General features: G+C 35.5%; 1 protein-coding gene across 2 annotated transcripts in view; it reads left to right on the forward strand.

The window, feature by feature from the left end:
- The window catches only part of usp32.S (ubiquitin specific peptidase 32 S homeolog), a 101,437-nt gene that overhangs the window by 69,003 nt on the left and 11,029 nt on the right, over positions 1-21,405 (forward strand). The window contains exons 15-30 of one of the 2 annotated variants that reach the window (XM_018249615.2): positions 679-819; positions 964-1,123; positions 5,020-5,174; positions 5,574-5,655; positions 7,429-7,503; positions 8,366-8,504; positions 8,770-8,875; positions 9,400-9,573; positions 10,785-10,959; positions 12,624-12,775; positions 14,466-14,577; positions 15,319-15,527; positions 17,727-17,911; positions 19,465-19,551; positions 20,398-20,518; positions 20,651-20,842. In XM_018249615.2, the coding sequence (XP_018105104.1) occupies positions 679-819; positions 964-1,123; positions 5,020-5,174; positions 5,574-5,655; positions 7,429-7,503; positions 8,366-8,504; positions 8,770-8,875; positions 9,400-9,573; positions 10,785-10,959; positions 12,624-12,775; positions 14,466-14,577; positions 15,319-15,527; positions 17,727-17,911; positions 19,465-19,551; positions 20,398-20,518; positions 20,651-20,842 (2,265 nt within the window). The remainder of the gene's footprint in view (positions 1-678; positions 820-963; positions 1,124-5,019; positions 5,175-5,573; positions 5,656-7,428; positions 7,504-8,365; positions 8,505-8,769; positions 8,876-9,399; positions 9,574-10,784; positions 10,960-12,623; positions 12,776-14,465; positions 14,578-15,318; positions 15,528-17,726; positions 17,912-19,464; positions 19,552-20,397; positions 20,519-20,650; positions 20,843-21,405) is intronic. The other variant, XM_018249617.2, reaches the window with a different exon arrangement.

Here is a 21,405-nt window from a genome sequence, read left to right on the forward strand (position 1 = left end):
TAGTTTAAAAAGTCAGACTGTTAACAATAAGATAGCCCATTGTTAATTAAATTCTTAGAGACTGGGCCTTGAAATGCATACAGCACGGTTTATTGTTTGCAGTGTCATTGTTTCGATATATACACAGATTTTTTTATGGATTTAATTACAAAGTAGGGGTTGAGTTCTGAAAGGTTCCGTATACTTCACTTTATTTCCTCACACACACCAAGTTTTTGAATCTAATTATCTAACTTGCAAAACAATGTTCACACCACACTCTTAAGTAAACACTGAAGGTTGTAGCTTTGTTCTTCAACTTATATTCTTTATTGCATGACTATGCTTCAAATGGAAGGAAGAAGTGGATTTAATATATTTTATTGTTAAAAAGGGGTATACTGTTTCTATGAGACCATATTTCTCTGCACATTTGTCATTATTTTAATAAAATTAGTGATTCTGTTTTCAAATATAGAGTTTCCTAAATCTTATATTGCACAGTTTCAAATGCTGCAGCGTTGATCTTTTTTTTTTCTCAGCATTTGTGCTAACCTACATCGAATAATAAAAAACAATATTACATAATCATATAATCATTAACAAACAAGTTGAAATGCATAGTGTGAACTTAAATTCTGGCTGATCTATATTTTTTCTTTAGCTGTCTTTATTTTTAACTTGATCTTGTATTTTAAGGTTCCTTCCCTAACACTTGAAGGGGGGCGACTCAAACAGAGTCCAACTCTTGTCTGCACTAAAGACTTTGAGGTTGTTCCAGAGCCTGTGTGGAGAGCCCTGTATCACTGGTATGGGGCGAACCTTTCCTTACCACGTCCAGTAAGTAGCTAAATGCCAAATTTAGAACATAACCAGAACTTCAACTACTTGCCATATTTCCTTAACAAATCTGAATGACACAATAGTACAACATGCCACTTTATATGGGCACAAATATTAACTGTTACCTTTCAAATTTTCCAGGTTATCAAAAACAGCAAAACAGATCTTCCAGAACTTGAGCTTTTCCCACGCTATTTGCTTTTCTTGAGACAGCAGCCCGTAACTCGTCAACAACAGTCAAACATCTGGGTGAATATGGGTATGATGAGCCTCAGAATGTTTCCTCAGCATTTACCCAGAGGTAATGTAAGAATGCAGCAAGAATCAAACAGCATAGTGTTTGTGCCAAAAGAAATCTATACAGCTAGGCTGTGGCATTTTCAAACAATGGGGCTTTTATCTAAGGTCATGCACAAGAAACATGAGAAAAATCTGAATAATAAAATACTTTATATTGGATGAGAAGTTATTAAACATATGTTTAGGAGCATTCATGAAAAATAATAGGTAGAATGGCAGCTTCTCCATGAGAGTATAGCTAAGCATTTGCAAATATATGTATAAATCCTTTATCAAATTAACTGAACTTAATTCAAATGACGAACAAATATTCAGGCTGTATGAGTATAGTGGAGTTCACCATTAGCCATGCAGTCTCTCCATGTGGATCGCTGCTCTCGCGGGACCCGGCCACTTCCGTCCGGTATACCTGTATTGAGATGAAACCCGCTATCCGGCGCTGATCCAAGTATCATGGAGAACCGCTTTTTGAAAAGATCCTCTGAGGAAGTACCACACGGGCAAGAAACGCTTTAGTTTCTGCACATACCCACTGCCATGTACCTCGCACTGTGTTTTTGAATAAAGCCACATTTTTCAAAAAGCGATTCTCCATGATACTTGGATCAGCGCCGGATAGCGGGTTTCATCTTAATTCAAATGACCACTGTCAAGTGTAGCTTGTTTCAGTGAGTACTAAACTATATGAGCAGTGCACTGTTCAGACAGCTCAAAAAAGCAGTAGGGTTTCTTTTTGAAGGCTACCCACTGCCTTTATAGCCAGTGTCCAGATTAGATCCATGGCTAGCAAGAATTTTTGTTTCTTTAGCAACAAGCAAATGTTGGGGCCGATTCACTAAGGGTCGAATATCGAGGGTTAATTAACCCTCGATATTCGACTAGGAATTAAAATCCTTCGACTTCGAATATCGAAGTCGTAGGATTTAGCACAGATAGTTCGATCGAACGATCGAAGGATAATTCCTTCGATCGAACGATAAAATACAACGATCGAAGGAATATCCTTCGATCAAAAAAAGTTAGCCAAGCCTATGGTCGAACGATTTTTAGTTCGAATCCTTCGATTCGAAGTCGTAGTCGAAGGTCGAAGTAGCCCAAAAAAAACTTCGAAATTCGAAGTTTTAAACCTTCGAATCCTTCACTCGAATTTAGTGAATCGGCCCCGTTGTGTCTTAGTTGGCTTGTAACCAGCTAGTGCATGATGCCATTTTGCTGACAATTTTGTTAATTGTGTATGGCCAGGCCATATTAGACTGGATATTGTTTGTGTAGCGGGTTTTTAAATCGGTTATACAGTACAGTAATGTACTGTTCTGAGACATCAAGAAATCGCAGTTGTCTAAAAGACATTCCAATTCAATCCGTGAAATCAACACTTGCATTGTTCTATGATAACAGTGTTATTTAGCCGTCCTTTAAAGATGTCCGGTTTTCTTGTAGGGATATGTTAGAATGATATAGTAAAGGACCAAGTCTTGGAAATAATATGAAGACATCCATATAATGAATGTGTGCCCTTTCTTACTGATGTACAATCAGAGCATGATAAAGTAATCTAATTATGGTCATCATTTAGAACTAAGGGGCCGATTCATCAAGGGTCGAATATCGAGGGTTAATTAACCCTCGATATTCGACTAGGAATTGAAATCCTTCGACTTCGAATATTGAAGTCGAAGGATTTAGCGCAAATTCTGCGATCGTACGATCGAAGGATTATTCCTTCGATCGAACGATTAAATCCTTCGAATCGAACGATTCGAAGGATTTAAATCCAACGATCGAAGGAATATCCTTCGATCAAAAAAACTTAGGCAAGCCTATGGGGACCTTCCCCATAGGCTAACATTGACTTCGGTAGCTTTTAGCTGCCGAACTAGGGGGTCGAAGTTTTTTTTAAAGAGACAGTACTTCGACTATCGAATGGTCGAATAGTCGAGCGATTTTTAGTTCGAATCCTTCGATTCGAAGTCGTAGTCGAAGGTTGAAGTAGCCCATTCGATGGTCGAAGTAGCCCAAAAAACACTTCGAAATTCGAAGTTTTTTTACTTCGATTCCTTCACTCGAGCTTGATGAATCGGCCCCTAAATGTACTGGTAGCACATGCTTTCTGCTACATCAAGATTCTAATCACAAGTGATTATAATGACTAGGTTAAAATAGAATTAGGTATAGTTTTAATGACATCAGCTGGCTTTATTTTAGACATATTGATGTCGGATAACATAATTGGAGGATTTTTATACTGGAGATGTTAAAAATTAAAGGAGCACGTTTATTTTATACTGAGACTATAAATTGTGTTCTTGTGCACACCCTAGGTCTTTGCTACTATTGCTCTGTTCCATTGGATCACAATATATTGGCAAATCATTGGCTGCTAAAAGTAATAAATCTTTCTTCAAAAAGAGAGATTTTAATGACAATGGACTGTTCAGCCTCTCCTGAATATTTGCTAGAGGTTAACCCAAATGAATGCCCAACGCTTGACTTTAAGTTTAAAGTGTGTGTTATTTTTGCTATGCACTAATTAATGTAAAATCAACAATTAATCTTTTTTTTTTTTTTTTTTATGAAGTGTGCTTTCTTGCTGTGATCTTACAACTAATCCTCTTATCTGTAATTGCTGAAAATTTGCTTTTTCTTTTGAAGGATTGTTGTGGTACAGTGTGTGATATGTGATACAGTTAAGGTAACCGTGTTGCTTTGCTACTTGGTGAAATTGTTTTGCATGAAACTAAATGATATAACGAAATATGTGATCAGATAACCTGTTTAAAGATAAGATCCAAATCTCATCCATACGACTTGTAATTTTATTATAGTTTTAAAGCATGTAATATTAATTGTATTGTGCAACCAAGTGTTTCAAACAAATATCTTCCTTTGCTCCTTTGGCACTGAAATGTGCTGCTGTTGCTTAATCAGCTTGACAATAGCTACCAAAGCCTATAAAACTCCTTAGATCTCTCTTCTGCAAAGCCTTGCTAATGTAAGGATTTCAGAGGTTTAACGACTAATACAGCAGTATAGAATGTTAGAAGTAAATAGCCGAACAACATCCTAATAAATAATTGTTTTGCATCTGAATGTAGTTCTAGCCAATTTTATTTTTAGCTGTGTGAATGCACTTTAAAATAAATATATATATATATATATATATATATATATATATATATATATATATATATATATATATATATAAAAATCATGATGAAGGATCAGCACACTTTTTGATTCTTGTGAATGCAGTATTTTTTATTCGTAACACAGCTCTTGAGAAAGGCTTCAGTAGAGAAGCCGAAACGTCGAAATAAAATTTTTGGTTTTTTGGACACCCTTGCAAAGACCTGGTTGTGCGTTTTTTGTACAGCATTTTGGTTTACATAATTTTTTGAATTCTGCACCCAGGCAGTTGTTGTTATATAACGAGTGCTCCAGTTTTGTGTGTATATATATATATATATATATATATATATATATATATATATATATATATATATATATATATATATATATATATAAAATCATGATGAAGGATCAGCACACTTTTTGATTCTTGTGAATGCAGTATTTTTTATTCGTAACACAGCATTGTATCCAATGTTTTGGTCCCTCCTTGATAAAGGAAATAAAGAATCAAAGAGTGTGCTCATCCTTCATCATTATATATCAAACATATTGATTGTGCACCTCTGTCTCATAAAGAGTTGCTAGATTCCCACTTAGCTTTGCCGCACTATTTTTGAAAGTAAGGAAAACATTTTTTAACGTTTTTCTTTGTGTACTGGTGGTTGTATGTGAAAATGAAAGGCTTTCCTGAGATATATAATATACACACATATAATTCGAAAAATGTGTTGTTTTTTTTTTGTTTTTTTTTTGTCATTTAAACAGGTAACGTTCCGTCTCCAAATGCTCCACTGAAACGTGTGCTGGCATACACTGGCTGTTTCAGCCGTATGCAGACAATAAAAGAAATTCATGAATATCTTTCTCAGCGGCTACGTATTAAGGAAGAAGATATGAGATTGTGGTTGTATAATAGTGAGGTAAATGTTCCTGCTGTAATTGCAATTGATGAGGATTGTGAATTATACCCATATGTCATATGTTCTTCACATAGTGTTAATTTATTAATTTAGTTGTGCGTTTTGGCGAGATTTAGTTTTACAATATGGGATTATAATCTACAAATAGGTTCTAACAATGCTGTTAGCGCAGTCACTGTTTTTGATATGTAGTGATCTAATTATAGTCAAGCAACGCGGAAAAGTCGCCTAAAAATAAAAATTATATGCGCAGCAGTGCTAAATTGTCCTTAAAGTGGTACTCCAATCTTGGAGAACATTCCAACCTAATTTTATAGGTTTTAATTTGTGTTTTCATTTAAAATGGGCATGTCCATTTTTTTGAGAAAACAACACTGAAAAGGTTTGTCTCTTATTCAGAATTACCTTACTTTACTTGATGATGAAGACCACACATTAGAGGGCCTGAAAATACAAGATGAGCAGCACTTGGTAATAGAAGGTACAATAAATTATTTTATCTTGTTTTATGCAGTATACACATTTTATCTTTTTCTATTGATGTGTTAAATACTAATGTGATGGAGACAGTAATTTTGCTTTGTATGCTAGTGTTGCTTTAATAGAATCAATAAGTCATGCATAATGGAAGAGCAGCCTATACAAATGATAGATATGGGTAATGATATTCTTACAGTGTGTAGCCGTTTGCTGGGAGCAATTTCAGGAAATCTAAATATAAAAACACATATATAAGAACATTCATAGCATAATATTTATAACGCTTTGAAAGAGTTACTTAAAGGAAAACTATATCCCCAAAATGAATTTTTAAGCAACAGATAGTTTATATCATATTAAGTGGCATATTAAACAATCTTACCAAACTGGAATATATATTTAAGTAAATATTGCCCTTTTACATCTCTTGCCTTGAACCACCATTTTGTGATGGTCTGTGTGTTGCCTCAGAGATCACCTGACCAGAAATACTACAACTCTAACTGTAACAGGAAGAAGTGTTGAAGCAAAAGACACACCTCTGTCTGTTAATTGGCTCATGTGACCTAAGAAGTATAGTTTGTTTGGTATGATTCTTTGCACAGTGAATAGTATGATCCCAGGGGGTGGCCCATATTTTTTAAAATGGCAATTTTCTATTTATGATTATCCAATGGCACATACTACTAGAAAAGTATATTATTATAAAAATGGTTTATTTACACGAAGCAGGGTTTTACATATGAGCTGTTTTATGCAATATCTTTTTATAGAGACCTACATTGTTTGGGGGGTATAGTTTTCCTTTAAGAAAGCAATTTTTTCTGTGTTATGCTGCAACTTAATCAGTACAATTAATTCAAGATAACATATTAAGTAAGGACAAGTAAAACCTATATGGGGGAATGTAATAAAAGTCGCAAAACAATTAGCACCAATAAGAACAAAAAGTCTAATTTTGCAATGTAATACTCTTCCTTAAACTGTTATGACATTACGAATTTTAATTGCGCATTGCCCACTTTTAAGAAGTGTTTGAAGGCGTCGTAATCTTTTGGAGCAAACGTAACAACTTTTTCAGTAAGAAGTTTTATTACATTCACTGCACACTGGTGCTAACTATAAAATTTGCAAACCTTCTTCCACTGTCGGAAGTGGTCGCTAAACAGTTTCTGGGTACGCAAAAGCTATATTAAATCCTCACAAATCTGTTTGCAAAGAGGCATAACTTTTCACATTGCAAATATTTTTTCCGTTACCGTCTTTTATTTCATTCCCCACATAATCTATATAGTGACACCAATGTATGATTTGTTTTAAATATAATAAATACATGTGCTCCAGTATGTAACATTAAGCAGGTATTGTAATGCTAAGCTTTGCAGTGCAGAAATGCCACACGATTTTATGCAAAAATTATAGAAAGTACTGCAATGGCAAAAGAAACTTTTTATTCTCATAAACCAACTAGATTTTTACAGTTTGTTTATGTGCTTATTTATACAAAATCTAATTTTTGTGAGTTTTTTTTTTACTCAATAAACTCACAATTTAAAAAAACTCATTTTTGATTATTTATGATAAAATCATTGTACTGAATTCAATTGTGAAAAAAATGGAATCATCCAAATTTTCAAGTTTATAGGATTTACAAAAACAAAACTCTAACTTGAATTAAAACTCAATGCTAGCAAACAGAATACACCACTGCTGCCCCTAATATACATTTTTGTACAAGTCTAATTATCATTTTGGTTTATTTTTATTACTTTAGTCAGGAATAAAGACATGAGCTGGCCAGAAGAGATGTCATTTATTGCAAACAGCAGTAAAATTGATAGACATAAAGGTAAGTGTGAGTGATAGATTTTTACAGTAGTGGTAAAGAAAAGGACAAAAGGTTGCTGTTAGAAACAGAGTGGCTACTAAGAATGTATGACTTCCCTAAATCTGTCTGTACATGTATCAATACTCTGTTTTGTACAGTTATTTGTATGGTCCACCAATTGCAACCAATATCTGCCAATACACCGTGTTACACAGTGCATGGTACATCACAAGCTGTTAAGTGATGTTGCATTTGTTCATATTATTTGCACAAATGATCAGAACAATAAGGGTCAGACTGGAGCCTTGAGCATCCACCGGGGCTACAAAATGAAGGGCCCTCCTGGCAGTCCCCAGGGGCTTCCTCTCTACTCAAAACCGTCTGCCTTCCAATGGTTGCCTTCAAAGAAATACTGTAATCCCATTATATCCTTATCTCAATATCTGACTTTATGCACAAAATTACATCATTCATTTGCACTTAATAAAGACAAACGTTAATCAATTTCAACCCCTTTAATTAGCCAGTGATGTGTTTTTTTGTATTAACTGTAACTCTAATGAGCTTTGCAAACAATAGAGGCAGTAGATTCAGGGATGGGGCAGAAGTATAGGGGGCTTTTGGGGTTTCCTGATCTTTGTTAAAACAGGAGATTTGCTTCTATATTGTGACGCTGAATGTTCAGCTTGCTACTTACCTGTTGATCAGCAATTCGTTCTAAGGAAAACACCCCAAATTCTCACTGGGGATTCTTAAGGTTGATGCTAATGTAAATGTTATAGCACTTTTTGTGTTCCTAAAAAGTGCTGTTATCCTAGATATATGAAAAGGCATCACTGTGGAGTTTTACATTTGATGGCAGACATTTTTTTTTATTTTCCAGTTCCTACAGAAAAAGGTGCCACGGGTCTGAGCAACTTAGGAAACACATGCTTCATGAATTCAAGTATCCAGTGTGTCAGTAACACACAGCCTCTAACAAAATATTTTATCTCCGGAAGGCATTTGTATGAGCTGAACAGGTAATGAAAAGGTCCTAAAGGCAAACTTAAACTTCATTTTTACATTAATAAATCTTTGATTTCAAGTGTACATGAGCCTATTTGGAAATACCTTAGAACAAAATGTTGCCTTTGTCATGGGTTGATAATACACTATACTTGATGTTTGTAGACTTAACTATAATAGAAATGATAGCACATTCAGAAAAGTGAATTGATGATGGTTGATACCAATGGAATATGGTTAAAAAGTGGTCCATTTTTAATCATATATTCTGCATTTTAGAGCAAATCCTATTGGAATGAAAGGACACATGGCAAAATGCTATGGCGATTTGGTTCAAGAGCTGTGGAATGGAACCCAGAAAAATGTGGCACCTCTTAAATTACGAGTAAGGAACAGCAATGTGTATGTTGCTAAGCATACTTCATGTCACATGTTGTATTAAGTGTAAGAAATCAAGTAAAACATGATGCCAATCATAAGACTTATGTGTCATTATTAACTAAAATGTTGTTGGCACTAAAACCGTGAAGCTGTCCACGTAGATATTTCTCTGTACTAAGCAATATCTCTGCATATAAGCCGCAAACATTTGGAATTGCAACAACAAAGGAGAGCAGAAAAGGAGCATGGTGCCTACTCTAGAGTGTCTGAGAACAATAGACTGTGCCAGTAACACCTTTGCCACAGCCAAGCAAAAAAGTATGACCGCAAACTATGTACTAAGCATTTTAGATTAATACAGCTATATAGTGTCCCTATGTTCCTACTGTCCTCACAACGATCTCCCTTATACATTCTGTCACAAGCAAAGCTGCTATATTATAATAAGTCCACTACTGTTAAATTGTAAACATTGTTAACATATTCATCTAATAATGTTTTTTTTAATTAATTTTAAATTTTTTACAGTGGACTATCGCAAAATATGCACCAAGGTTCAATGGCTTTCAACAGCAAGATTCCCAGGAGCTGCTAGCTTTCCTTTTAGATGGTCTCCATGAAGATCTCAACAGAGTCCATGACAAACCATATGTTGAACTCAAAGACAGTGATGGGCGCCCAGACTGGGAAGTTGCTGCAGAGGTGAATATAAACACATATAGTATAGTTATGGATGTTTGCAACGCAGACAATATTAAGTCCTTTTCAAATAAAAAGTTGTTTATTTTCAACATAAAATAGGTGACAAAACATGCTTTATTTTACATTTGGATTATTTTGCTAAAAGTAGGCAATGTTAGCATTTTGAATATATATATATATAGTTTTTGTACCAGTACACAGCCCATCATGCCCAGAACTACAGAGCTTTCCAGCAGTGTTGGTCCCACTTTTAGCTGTGTCACTTCTGGTTCCAGCAGCCATTATGCTAAATAGTAAGCAGGTGCATACACACTGGAAGCTAAACTGAAATCTTGTGTTACTGCACATGTTCCTATGTGAGATAAATAATGGGAATAGTGATAAAGTGTGTGTTCTGCTATATTGGGATTTTAAAGTGGCAGAGAATTTCTTCTTTGAAGGACACAATCATTAGTATGTACCAAATATACAGCTGAGAGTGACCAAATGACAGGCTGACTGGGGTAGCTAGATGAGGGAAAGTGTAAAACTTTCTATGTGCCAGTTCAGTTTTTCTGCATTACAGTGCATGTGAATTCATTTTCTATTTTTAGAGGTTTCTGACATTTGTGGCTTTAGACCGTTTTATATTACTAGGCAGGCTTCATCTCAGAAACTTTGTAAAGGCCCAGACTGCCAGTGACCCTAAAGGTGGCCATACACAGTCAGATTTAAGATGCCAATTTGGCAGCTTATTTGCCAGTATATGGGGCCTTCGACAGGCCTCCCTGACCGATATCCAGCCAAAAATCTGTGATCGAGGACCATATTAGCCAGTTGATATAGTCCTTGTGTGGTTGGCACCTATTTCCATCCTTAGCCAGATATCGCACTGCCTTTGGTGGGCGTGTTGGCTGCAGCTATAGCTATCCACTTCATAATGTTGGCATTGTATATTTGCCTTGTGTAGGCCTAATGTGCACACTTGAATCTTTACTATTATGTAGTTGGCATTCTGTGAAAAAACAAAAGAAATTACAAAGCAATGGCAGTAGACATCTTAATATAATGAAACAAATTGTCCTGGACATTCCTTTCAGGAACGCATAGTCCTTTCCTGTTGTATATTTTACTTTCCCATTAAAACAAGAATAGTTTTTTATTGATTTATTGATTGGTAGCTTGTAATTGTGTGATTTGTTTTTCATTTGCATTGTGCTGTCTTTCTTCAGGCATGGGATAATCATTTAAGAAGAAACAAGTCAATAGTTGTGGATTTGTTTCATGGACAGTTGCGATCCCAAGTGAAATGTAAAACATGTGGACACATAAGCGTTAGATTTGATCCTTTCAACTTTCTTTCTCTTCCTCTTCCCATGGACAGCTATATGCACTTGGAAATTACAGGTTTGTGATGTTTTCATTTGATTCATTTTAAGTGGTATATACATATTTTTAATTTTGCTGCCTGTTACAATTCTTTAACCTAGCAGTAATCATATTAGCAATAAACACACCTATTTTATATAGTCTATAAAACAATATATTATATGTAAAGAAAAGTATAGCCTGAGACTGAATATTTTTAAGTTTAACAAAAGTAAACATCATACTAAATATAACGTGAAATATCTTTGAAGCGGATGTAAAGAGTTGATTCAGGTTTAGAGATAATTGTTTACAGAAATGCTCAATAAAATAATTGTTTAGGTTATCTAAACCCCACAAAAAATATATATTGGAGTACACTTATTCACAGTGCAGTTTTGCACGTTCATTTTGTATTCTAAGTGCTTTATGAGATATTAGCAGTTACAAATAACAGGCTTTCAGCTCATTAGCTTTTTGAAGGTTCATAATCTCAATGATTCTATGCACTTCCTGTATTCTGTTAACCCTTGGGATGCTGAGTGTCATATCATATTGGTAGACTACAAATGCAAATATCTTAGAAAACATTAATAGTGTATGCAAATTGCAGAACAGCTTAGAGGTGCGCCCTGAGTAATTTTGCGGGATTTCCGTTTTTTCGGGTTTAGATCCCCTTTAATTACTGTACATAAATGCTTCTCATTAACAATGTTGGATGGATAGTGTACCACACTAGGGCTGTATGTTCTGCTTTCTGTAACACATTCAATTTTAATGCATTGTGAAAGGTCTTTCCACAGGCATTTGCTACAATGCCATAAAGATCATTTCCAAGTATATAAGGTACTGTGACTTCTAACATATATTGGAGATTGTGTTTTCTCATATTTGAAGGATAGCTCCTTAGTTGCCTACTTGTTGAGAAGTTGCGGGTCACATGCAATGCACACAAAAATTGTGGGTCACTCACAACGCCTTTATGGCCCACACACACTGTCAACATTAAAAGATATGGGATACACAGGGAATTGGGTGGGTCTTTGCTGCTACTAAGCCTGTAAATCAACACTATAAACTCTTTCTGTGGGAAAATAAAGACATGCCCAACTCATCCTACAAACTCGGTCCACCAATGCCCAGTCCTATTTGGGCATAAGTGGTGATCATGCTCCATTTTGTCCTTTTCAGACCTTTTCTGCTGTGGATGTCCTGTATCTGACATCACTTCCAACCAGAATATTTTTGCGCATTCTCACGGGTGCTTGATTTAGCTTGTTCATGGAATATCTACGTTCAGACCAGTTCTTCAGTTTTGCCATTTACTGTATAATAATCACTTCTGCATTGGTGTTTGCTGTTAAAACACTTGTTTAGGTATTTGTTTTCTTGTTACCATTGCAACCCATACATCCTTTTGATTAAGCTTGCTCACATCACTTCTTGGAACAACTCCATTCAGGCCAACACTTGCCAGTTTTTCAGTTTTGCCATTTACCGTACCATAATCACTTATGCGTTTGCTTTTAAAACACTTATATATATATTTTTTTCCTTTCTTCGTTACCATGGCAACCCACATATCCTTTAATAAAAACTCATAGAGGGTACTATCCATAAATCTAGTTTTACATATTAATGATTAGTTAGCTTAACAAAAAAAAACACATAATGTAATATTCAGTGATTGCTATTTTTTTCAGTTATCAAACTAGATGGTACAACCCCTGTGCGATACGGCCTCCGGCTGAACATGGATGAGAAATACACAGGCTTGAAAAAACAGCTAAGCGACCTGTGTGGATTAAAACCTGAGCAGATACTCCTTGCAGAGGTTCATGGATCCAACATAAAGGTTTGTGTGATGGCTTAATTCCGCTTTAAATTCTGTATCCAGAATAATGAAACACTCTACTTTTACTTTTTGAAATATTATTTTAAAAGCCAGAAAAACTACTTGCATTATTTTGTTCTATTTCATTATCACTATGCATTTGGAGTTGAGCTTTCCAAACTATTGTAGTATCACAAGTCACTTTTGAAGTCCCTTTTTAGACTGTCACAGGCAGGTCCGGACTGAGAATTAAAATAGGCCCTGGCATTTCAGGTACACAGAGGCCAAATCAGCCCACATAGAGGCCCAAACCGCTCCCACCAGCCCACTAAATACTGACTTTCTGTGGCAACTTATAGCAGCCCCTCTGGCATTTGCCAGAACCCACAGATTGCCAGTCCGGGCCTGGTCCCAGGAAATCTAACAAGCATTCACCCCAAATTTTACCATAACCATTCTTTAGAATCCTCCCCATCCAGTGCTTTTCGTAGTTCTAGGGGTTAGAGACTGGTAATTTGACTTTGAGACAAATCAGAGGATTACTACATATCATTTAAAGGTGGTGTTGTAAATAATTGTTTGTTTTACTATATATATATATATATATATATATATATATATATATATATATATATATATATATATATATATATATATATATATATATATATATATATATATATATATATATTTAGATATTTCTATATCTAAATATATTTTGCATATGCAAATTAGGATTTGATTCGGTATTCACAAAGGATTCGGTGGTTCGATTGAATCCAAAATAGTGGATTCTGTGTATCCCTAGTAAAAAAAAGAGCTGTTTCCCCTTGCATCTTTTTCTTAACCAAGGCAACTAATAATCTAGTATATGTTTTTCATGGTTGAATTAATGACTAATAGATGAAACAACTATCAAATGAAATAAACTTATGATTTGAGGGTATTGACATGATAGCACAATAATCAACCAAATATTGCAGAATTAGAGTTTGTAGATCATGTAGTTCATGAAATACAAAAAATACATGCACACATACACATATATACACAAACAACTTGTAGTCATGTACATACACACACATATTTTGTTACTTCTATCTATGTACTTCCCTTCTGAAAGATCGGGAAAAATCCCCACACTGAAACCAAATTTGGTCATAAGCAAGCCATTTAACAGAGGAAGATAGGATTAACTTGGAACACAATGTTGTGTCTTGCATATCATTTAGGTTTCACTAGTCTCCTTAGGGAGTAGCACCACAACTAAAGGCTTCTGCAAAGGGTAGCAACTTGTATGTTAGCTTTAGCACAGAATGAGTGTATATCATGACTGAATCCTCAATTCTATCACAGAAATCATTTTCTGCTCACCACTGCAGGTGGTTTGTTTGCTTCCAGTTGGACAGTACTGACGATTAGTGACAAGAATGTTGAGAGGGCTGACTTTAGTGGTATTTGGAGCTCTTTCAGCACCATAATTTTTCAAAAATTTTGATTAGAGATTAGAGAGTATTCTCTGCTGTTGGTTTTGACTGCATGTTTAAGATAGTGCGATAATACATAATCTTTTGATAAACAAGTATCTGTAAATTATGGTTTTGGTTAAAATATATTGGATTAAGTTACTCAAAAGTATAAATTACAATTATTATTGATAAAAAAAATTATTGATAATGATGCAAAAAAATCTTCTCTTTTTTGCTTGCAGCATTTCCCCCAGGATAACCAAAAAGTTCGCCTTTCTGTAAGTGGTTTTCTATGTGCTTTTGAAATACCCATTCCAGGATCTCCAACATCTGCCACAAGCCCCACACAAACAGGTGAGTTGTGGTATTTTATAAAATGGTTTGAACTGTTCTTATAACACGGCCTTACCTTTGGCCAAGTCCCCTCTTGATTGTCCTGCTTTTGGTCAGGGCCCTCCTTATTTCAATGAGCATAGATACAGTTATATCAGTGCTTAAGTCATATTTTCAAGAATTTTTAGCACCATATATATATATATATATGTACCCTTATCTCGTAACTTGACTTAAGATGGGTTTTCTGGTATCTAGGACAGCAAATGTCATTATTCATATAAAGGAAAATGCAGAAGATATAAGTTGAAGGCAGAAATGAAAAAGTACTGTTGTATGTAAAACAATGTCATATTAAAATAAATAGCAAATGGATTGTTGAAAGTTATTTGTAAATAATGCGGCGGGAGAGCAAATATGGGTGTTCAAGAGAGTGAAAGTTATTAAATTCACTGAATCTGTTTGCATTGGAAAACTACACATGCTATTACAGAATCACAAATTGAGATATTACATTGGGATTTGTATTTAAACATATGCATATACATAGTCAATTTGAGTTCTAGATTTTATAATAAATTTGTAACGGTCTTATTTATATGCTTTATATTTTTTGGTCAATAAGAGCCCATCTGTTGCTTGCATCTTAATTTGCTTTGATGAGCTTAAGAAATGCATGGCCAAAGATTTTTAGATCTTAATACATACTAATTGCAATGTAATAATGAGTAAACAACATGGATAATATTTTTCAATTTACAGATCCCAGCCCAGTGCCATCATCAAATGGGCCGCACAGTCTGTCAAACGGAGGACTGAATCGACCAACACTAATCCCTAATGGGCTGCCAAATACAGTAGTGCCATGTGGAACAGAAAAAAATGTAGGGAATGGAGTTCTTAATGGTCATGTCTCCATGCACCCAGGAGGTCCCTTCATAGGCTATATTATTGCAATCCACAGAAAGATGGTAAGAAAGGTTGCACTGGTCCACAGGAAATATGTTAAAAATATATGTTCAGTGCCTTTCCTTTGGACAAATTCATTTAGTATTTAGTGTGCTTCTGGCAGTGGAGGAAAAAATACCAAATGAATAGTTTTCCACAGTGCGCAGTGTATGCAATAATTATAATGTGTTTGGGATGGGCGGTTGCAGGATAGGGGTTGTTCACCTTCCAAAACAACTTTTTTTTCAGTTCAGTTGTTTTCAGATGAAATATACACTTTTGAAATGACTTACTATTTGTGACATTTGTATGTTTCATTTAAGGCAGCTGTTATAGTTGATACCTCAGTTGCTAATATTCCACAAATGCTCCTGAAAAAAATGAATCAACTAATGTAGCAAATTGTAACAGTTCAGAATCTGCACCTGGATCACTGACCTGCCAGACAAACACCAGAATGTAAAAATGTAAACTTAATTTTGGAAAAAGGGTAATAAATAAAATATGAAAAGCAATTGAAAAAAGCCATTATTTTTGGTGAACTATCTGAAAACAACTAAACTGAAGAAGCAAGCAGCTATTTTAAAAACATTTTATTTTTCTTTCCGCAACAAAATAAAGGGAGTCTCACAGCAATAGGTTTAAATACCAAAATATATATTGTTATATTATTTTAGAACAGTGATGTCCAACTACTGTGGTAGCGAAGGACGTAATTTTTCTGGCCTACGCGGTGGAGGGTCGATAATTGAAGCCAATGTTGATCACACCATTTAAACCACACCTATTTTTTTTCCTCAAGAACTTTTAAGACCATGTCATGTTTTCCCAGCAGGCTGCCTATATGTTCTAAAAATATCCAAGCCTTTTATTTCCCAGCCATGGGATAAATGCTTAAATGTGCTCTCCACTTTCCTACAGGTACAGGTAACAGCTAGTCTTCAGACCGGTTATGCACCTCTATTTATAGCCTGTTTTCCCACCACTCGCTCTTCACTACTTCCAGGCCAATCAGGGACCTTGGGTTTTACATTTACTTTAAGACCCTGACACCACCATAGTACCCCAATAACAACCCCCTTCTCATGTGGTTGAAGGATCCTTCACCCTTCATAAACATACCCCTCTGACGGAGTAGTACCATCTAAATTCACTTCTTCAGATCCTTTTTACTTTGTGCTGAACTTAGCAATCTGGCTACGGTTGTATGGTAAAAGCAAGAGGAAAAGGGTTATTAGTTTTTAAATTGCAATTGAAATATGTGTGTGCTGTTGATCAATTTAGGTTTGATATTTTTAGAAAATCCTTTTTCAGAATTATTTCAGTCAGTAAGTCTTTATTCTGCATATACATTTTCCTTATTGTTTTAATTAGCAGATATGTATGGTTGTATGATATTCTAATTTTAAAAGTAAAATCACATTCTACTACCAGAGAATCCCTTTGTAATAATGGGCTACTCTTTATCTAAAAAAAGGCTACCTATGAGTGTTTGTAACACAAAACGCGTAAGGCTGTGGACACAATAAATCTTTTTTTAAACTATTTCAACAACTTAGAAGATTGCCTGCTCCATAGTATTTCTCAGAAAGTAAAATGTGACTTGAATTTCAGTGTCAGAGTTTTTAATGCTTAGTGCAAGAAATAACGAAAAACATACATATTCCTTACTTTATGCCTGTCTTCATTGTGTTCAGCACAATCTCTAAACTAATGTTGAAAAAGGGCACGTACTGCACCATTACGGTCTCCCTTTAGGCTTCTGTACTTAATGATATTTTGCAAATAACAGGGCATGTGAGTTGTAAATAGAAATGAAAAGCACTGCGATATGAATTTTTATATGTGATTTGAGAGGCAGTTTTTAATGTACTAATATCTATTTAGCGTTGATGCAAAAAATACTACTGATGTGTCCATCAACCTTATGTACTAATTTAACTGCTGAATGATTCTAACTAAGTGGTGAATTCCAGTGCTGGCTAGGCCAGTAAAATACTACAAGATCGAATGATTAGAACTTATTACAATTCCAATATAATTTGCTTGCTCTTAGGTCCAAAGTGTCTTTGCATATATGCACATTACTGCATACAAATAACTTTGTATATCACTAATAAAATGTTCCCTGGGCCTGTAAATGTGAAAAACTGTGTTTATATTTAAAACAAATCCATACTTCTGTCATAATACTCAGCCAACTACATTTTCTGTCGTTCTAGATGAGGACTGAGTTGTACTTTTTGTCATTTCAAAAAAATCGCCCCAGCCTCTTCGGAATGCCATTAATTGTTCCTTGCACAGTACACACAAGAAAGAAAGACTTGTACGATGCCGTTTGGATTCAGGTTTCCAGGCTTGCAAGTCCACTTCCTCCACAGGAATCAAGTAACCATGCACAAGACTGGCAAGTATCATCATACACTTATGAATAACTGTTCTATCATTTTATCTTTAGCAAGCCACATGTGGACCAACCAGTCCTCCCCATCAAGTCACATGTATTTGTGGTGTTTGGCCAAGCAGAGATAATATGGTGACAAAGAAATAAATGCACCGCTCTTAATTTTGAATCTGCAGTGTGGCAATTCCCATTTGTATCTAGAATGCACAATAAGTCAGTCAGAGAGTTAGCATTAAAACATAGTTATAGTAGGGACACACAGTCACATATGTTGCTATGAACAATTAACATCTCTATATATTAAATGTATAGATGGGAGAAAGCCATCATTTATTGGATGCATACAAATCACCATAAACAAAAGTTCATATCATACCAAAAACATGGTCCTGTAACGCTACTCCGTGATCTAGTGGGGCGGTGGGGACGGCCATGCTCCCTGCAGGGACAACCTCTTCAGTCTGACTTGCGCATCCTTTTTATCAGCGATGTGTGTGACGCCATCTTGCTCAGCTGAAATTCAAATATTTAAAGGGGCCTTAACCAAGCAGTCACTGTCCAATGCAGGTCTATTTCCTGGTAGTTCTTGGGTGCACTTCTAGTCTGTTTTTCTGTTCTTTGAACCCTGACTTTCCCTGACTTCTGCTAATTCGCCACCTGTACGGGACTTTGCCTGTAACTGACCTTTTGGATCCTGACTAATGATTTGTTTTTAACTCGGCCTGGGACCTCGACTACACCTCTGGCTCCTGATTCCGTACTGCACTGCCTGATTGGTATTGACCTTGACCTGTCCCTCGACTATGCTTCCTTTTCCCCTTCCTTCCTGTCATACATTACAGTTCCCTTGCCTGCCCAGAACTCTTGCCTTGGTTCTCTCACATTAATACCTGGAACATCCAAGTAGCGCAGGGCTCCTCTCCAAGCGAAAGGCGGCTGTTATAGGCAGAAGCGTGAGCCTAGACCAGGCCCTTGTTGTTTGTTCTGGGATACCATAAGTAAAAGGTCCTAAAGCTCCTCCCTCAAGTTTAAGGATTATGGAGCTTTAAGATACCTCTGTTGTTTGGTATGGTAAGAAGTAAAAAAAACGTTAAACCTGTATGTCTTTAAAAAAATACAGGTATGGTATATTTTATACAGAATGCTTGAGACCTGGGGTTTTCCAGATGAGATCTTTCCATCATTTTGCCCAACATTCTTTTGTCTGCTAAAAAATCATTTAAACATGAATTAAGCCCATTACAATTGCCAATTCCATATTAGATTTAATGTACACATGTCTGTTTGATAACCAATAACTGAATATAAGTGACTGGATTCACATTACATAGAAAATGTATTTATAATGAATTAAACAGTTTTAGTTGTCCCCTGAAATACTAAACCAGATTGTGTAAGGAAAGATGTCATGCAATCATTTGACCAGTTAGCTGACTGAAAATCATGATATCCGAATCTGAGTCTCATGTATCCATATTTTGTTATTGCTTTTTTTTTTTTTTTATTGAAGAATCTGATGATTTCAAATTTTAATATTTATTTATCCCCATATTTAGCGATGATAGCATGGGCTATCAGTATCCTTTCACTCTGCGAGTGGTTCAGAAAGATGGTAATTCCTGTGCTTCTTGCCCTTGGTACAGGTAAATATTATGTTTGAACGGTGCTTAGTGCTTTTCTGACCTTAACAATTTTTTCATTTTGTTGTAGTGGATGGGGTGAAATTTAGAAGGACTCAATTATTCCCTTAAAGGAGTGATTCACCTTCAAACAACTTGTTGGTTTCAGATAGATCACCAGAAATAATGACTTTTTCCAGTAACTTTCTATTTTCTATGTGTCACCGTTTATCTAATATTGAAGTGTAAAGAGTCATGTTTCACCTTCTGAAGCAGCTCTGGGAGGAGGGGGGTCGCCGATCCTGTAAACTGTTGTAAATGGATACATTAAGTTGATACATATCTTTGTCCCTGCTGAGCAGAATCTCTGAGGCAGCTGTTAGAACTGATACAATAGTTGCTAATACTCCAGAGATGTTGCTGAGAAATGTATCAACTAAACAGTTTAGAGTCTGCACCTGAATTACTGAGCTGCCAGACTCAAACACCACAGACACAAACATTCACCTTTAAACTTAGATTTTGGAAAAAACGTAAAAGATAAATAATGGAAAGTATATGAAAAAAGTCTTTATTTCTGGGGAACAATCTAAAAACAACTAAATTGGAAAAAAATTGTTTGGAAGGTGAACAACCCCTTTAAAGATAATACCGTGAGAACATGCATTTTTCTATGTAGGGTCTGATACATTGGTTATGTCTGGAGTAGTTCATTGTCTATGTAAGCTCTAATGAGCAGGACCGTCTTTGTCTTGTGTATCTATCAGTATTTGTATGTAATCTGTGTGTTTTATTTTTCCACCTATCTATGCTACAACCTAACATGTTTCTCTCTTCGAATAATGTATTTTTTAATTGGTTTTCATTCAGGTTCTGCAGGGGGTGCAAAATTGATTGTTCTGAGGACCGTGCTTATATTGGCAATGCATACATTGCTGTGGATTGGGACCCCACAGCCCTTCATCTTCGTTACCAGACATCACAAGAACGGGTAAGCAGTTTGAGTGTTTACTAATTTAGTGCAGATTATTGTAAGAAAAACAACATATAAAACAAGATTGAGGGTTGCAAGGTTGCATATAGTAATTAATAAATTGATCTCTACCTGCTTGCTTTGGTGCAGATTGTTGAAGAGCATGAGAGTGTTGAACAGAGTCGTCGAGCACAAGCTGAGCCAATAAACCTTGATAGCTGTCTCAGAGCTTTCACTAGTGAGGAAGAACTTGGAGAAGATGAAATGTATTATTGTTCCAAATGTAAAACTCACTGTTTAGCCACTAAAAAACTTGACCTTTGGAGACTTCCACCAATCTTGGTAAATTCAATTGTTGTTGTTACAGTGTTCCTTGCAAGTTTGTATACCCTTTGGAATGATTATTTTTTCCTAAATATGATATAATGTGATTGTTTTTTCACACAAGTCTTAGGTAAAGAAAACAAAGTTAAACAGAATCAAAAACGTTTAATGCTTGTTAATTTATTTATTAAGGAAAATGATGCAAAGTTCCATATTTGTGTGTTGCAAAAGTATGTAAGAGACAAATTAAGGCAATTCAGCACAATTGATATGTATCTCTGAAAGGAAACACATTTACTTAGCTCGAGTGAAGGAATAGAAGAAAAAAAAACTTCGAATTTCGAATGTTTTTTGTTTGGCTACTCCGACCATCGAATTGGCTACTTCGACCTTCGACTACGACTTAGAATCGAACGATTCGAACTAAAAATCGTTCGACTATTCGACCATTTGATAGTTGAAGAACTGTCTCTTTTAAAAAAAAAAAAAAACCCTACTTCGCCAACTAAAACCTACCGAGGTACAATGTTACCCTATGGGGAAGGTCCCCATAGGCTTTCTAGCAATTTTCTGAATTTCGT

Source organism: Xenopus laevis, chromosome 2S (genome assembly GCF_017654675.1).
Source record: "Xenopus laevis strain J_2021 chromosome 2S, Xenopus_laevis_v10.1, whole genome shotgun sequence".
Lineage (NCBI taxonomy): Eukaryota > Metazoa > Chordata > Amphibia > Anura > Pipidae > Xenopus > Xenopus laevis.